The sequence below is a fragment of the Propithecus coquereli genome, unplaced genomic scaffold (assembly GCF_000956105.1).
Source record: "Propithecus coquereli isolate 6110/MARCELLA unplaced genomic scaffold, Pcoq_1.0 Scaffold2, whole genome shotgun sequence".
In the NCBI taxonomy this organism is placed as follows: Eukaryota; Metazoa; Chordata; class Mammalia; order Primates; family Indriidae; genus Propithecus; species Propithecus coquereli.
In genome coordinates, this window is record NW_012144966.1 from 12194894 (window position 1) to 12196341 (window position 1448).

Below are 1448 nucleotides of genomic sequence, written 5' to 3' on the forward strand. Positions count from 1 at the left end.
ACCATTGTTTCTTAAAGCTGAATAGTACTCCATGGTATACATTAGACATGAATAACCAGATGAAAAAGCCATGCCTTACCTACCCATTTTCTCAAACAATTGTCTTCCATTTTTCCTTGGTTACTTGGCCTCCTTGCCATGTTAAAGGAAAATTGGAGGCAGTAGATGTTTTTCAAAGTTTTTGTTCCCCTCTCTTTTGCATAGATACTACTCATCATTTTATAAAATAATGAAGTTAAGATACATCCAGAAAGAAATGAGCCAAAAGTGATCTAGACAGTTCTGTGTTTTATAACATTACATTGGTGTTTAATATCTACAGAGAGAATTAAATACAGCAGAGATTTCCTGTTGAAGCTCTCAAGTGTTTCCATCTGCAGAAAAAAACCAGACTTTCTGCCTGATCATCCCATTGTACTTCAAAAGCCAGTAAGTAGTTTTCTAATTTTGTATTGTAATATTTTATTCCAAAATATTTGTCTTTAACATTTTCATTTGACTCTACTTCCAGATTTATAACCTTTCTTATTGCAAAATATAATTCAGAAAAGTACAAAAATCTAAAGGCATATAACCATTATCAAGTAATTACCACTCAAGAAATAGAATGGAATATTTTTTTCAGAAATATTTTTCTGTCGAGAGGTCATGAAAATATTATGCCATATTCTAAAAGTTCTATTTTGTTTTTCAATTAAGTTCTATAATCCACCTGGAATTGATTTTACTGTATGATGTGAGATAGGAGTCAAGTTTTACTTTTTTCTACATGGTTATCTTAGTCATTTTAGTAATTTTTATTGAAAGGATAGTCCTCTGACACCTTTGTGGCAATATAGGCATGTTCTGTTTGTGGGCTCTCTATTCTGTTCAATTAGTTTTTTTTATACAGCAAAACAAGTCATCCTATTTATTTTTCTTCAGTATGTCTTTGCTATTTTTAGCTCTTTATATTTCTGTGTTATCCTATTAAATTCCATCTATATGAATACACACTATACATACATACATACATCTTTTAGGATATTTATTAGAAAGGACGGGGTTTTGGCATCAGACTTGGGTTCCATTTGTAACTCCATTCTGTGTACTGATAATTCAAACTGGGACAAGTCACTTAATCTCATTGAGCCACAGTTTTGCAATTACAGATAAGGTTGGTAATTTCCTCTGGTTGTTAGGATTAAATAATTAATGCATGAGAGTGCTTAGCATAGTACCTATCTCTCACTATGCACTTAGTAAATGATTTCCATCCTTTATGGTCTCTACTTAAATTTAACTGGAATTTGACTTTAATCTGTTAGGGTTTTCATAAATACTTTTATATAGGTAAAGGCAACTAGGATTCTATTGAGATAAGAATAGAATATGAGATATAGACTACTACCTTCTGTCTCCATTTCTGGGAGTCTAACCCTTTGGAATCCATAGTATTTTTTCTCAAT

The 1448-nt window shown here is 31.5% G+C and overlaps 1 protein-coding gene across 1 annotated transcript in view; it reads left to right on the plus strand.

The window, feature by feature from the left end:
- LOC105809701 (chromosome unknown open reading frame, human C8orf88) overlaps positions 1 to 1448 on the plus strand; it is a 65075-nt gene that overhangs the window by 57357 nt on the left and 6270 nt on the right. Inside the window, 1 exon segment of the mRNA XM_012643541.1 lies at positions 323 to 429. Coding sequence (XP_012498995.1) covers positions 323 to 429 — 107 coding nt within the window.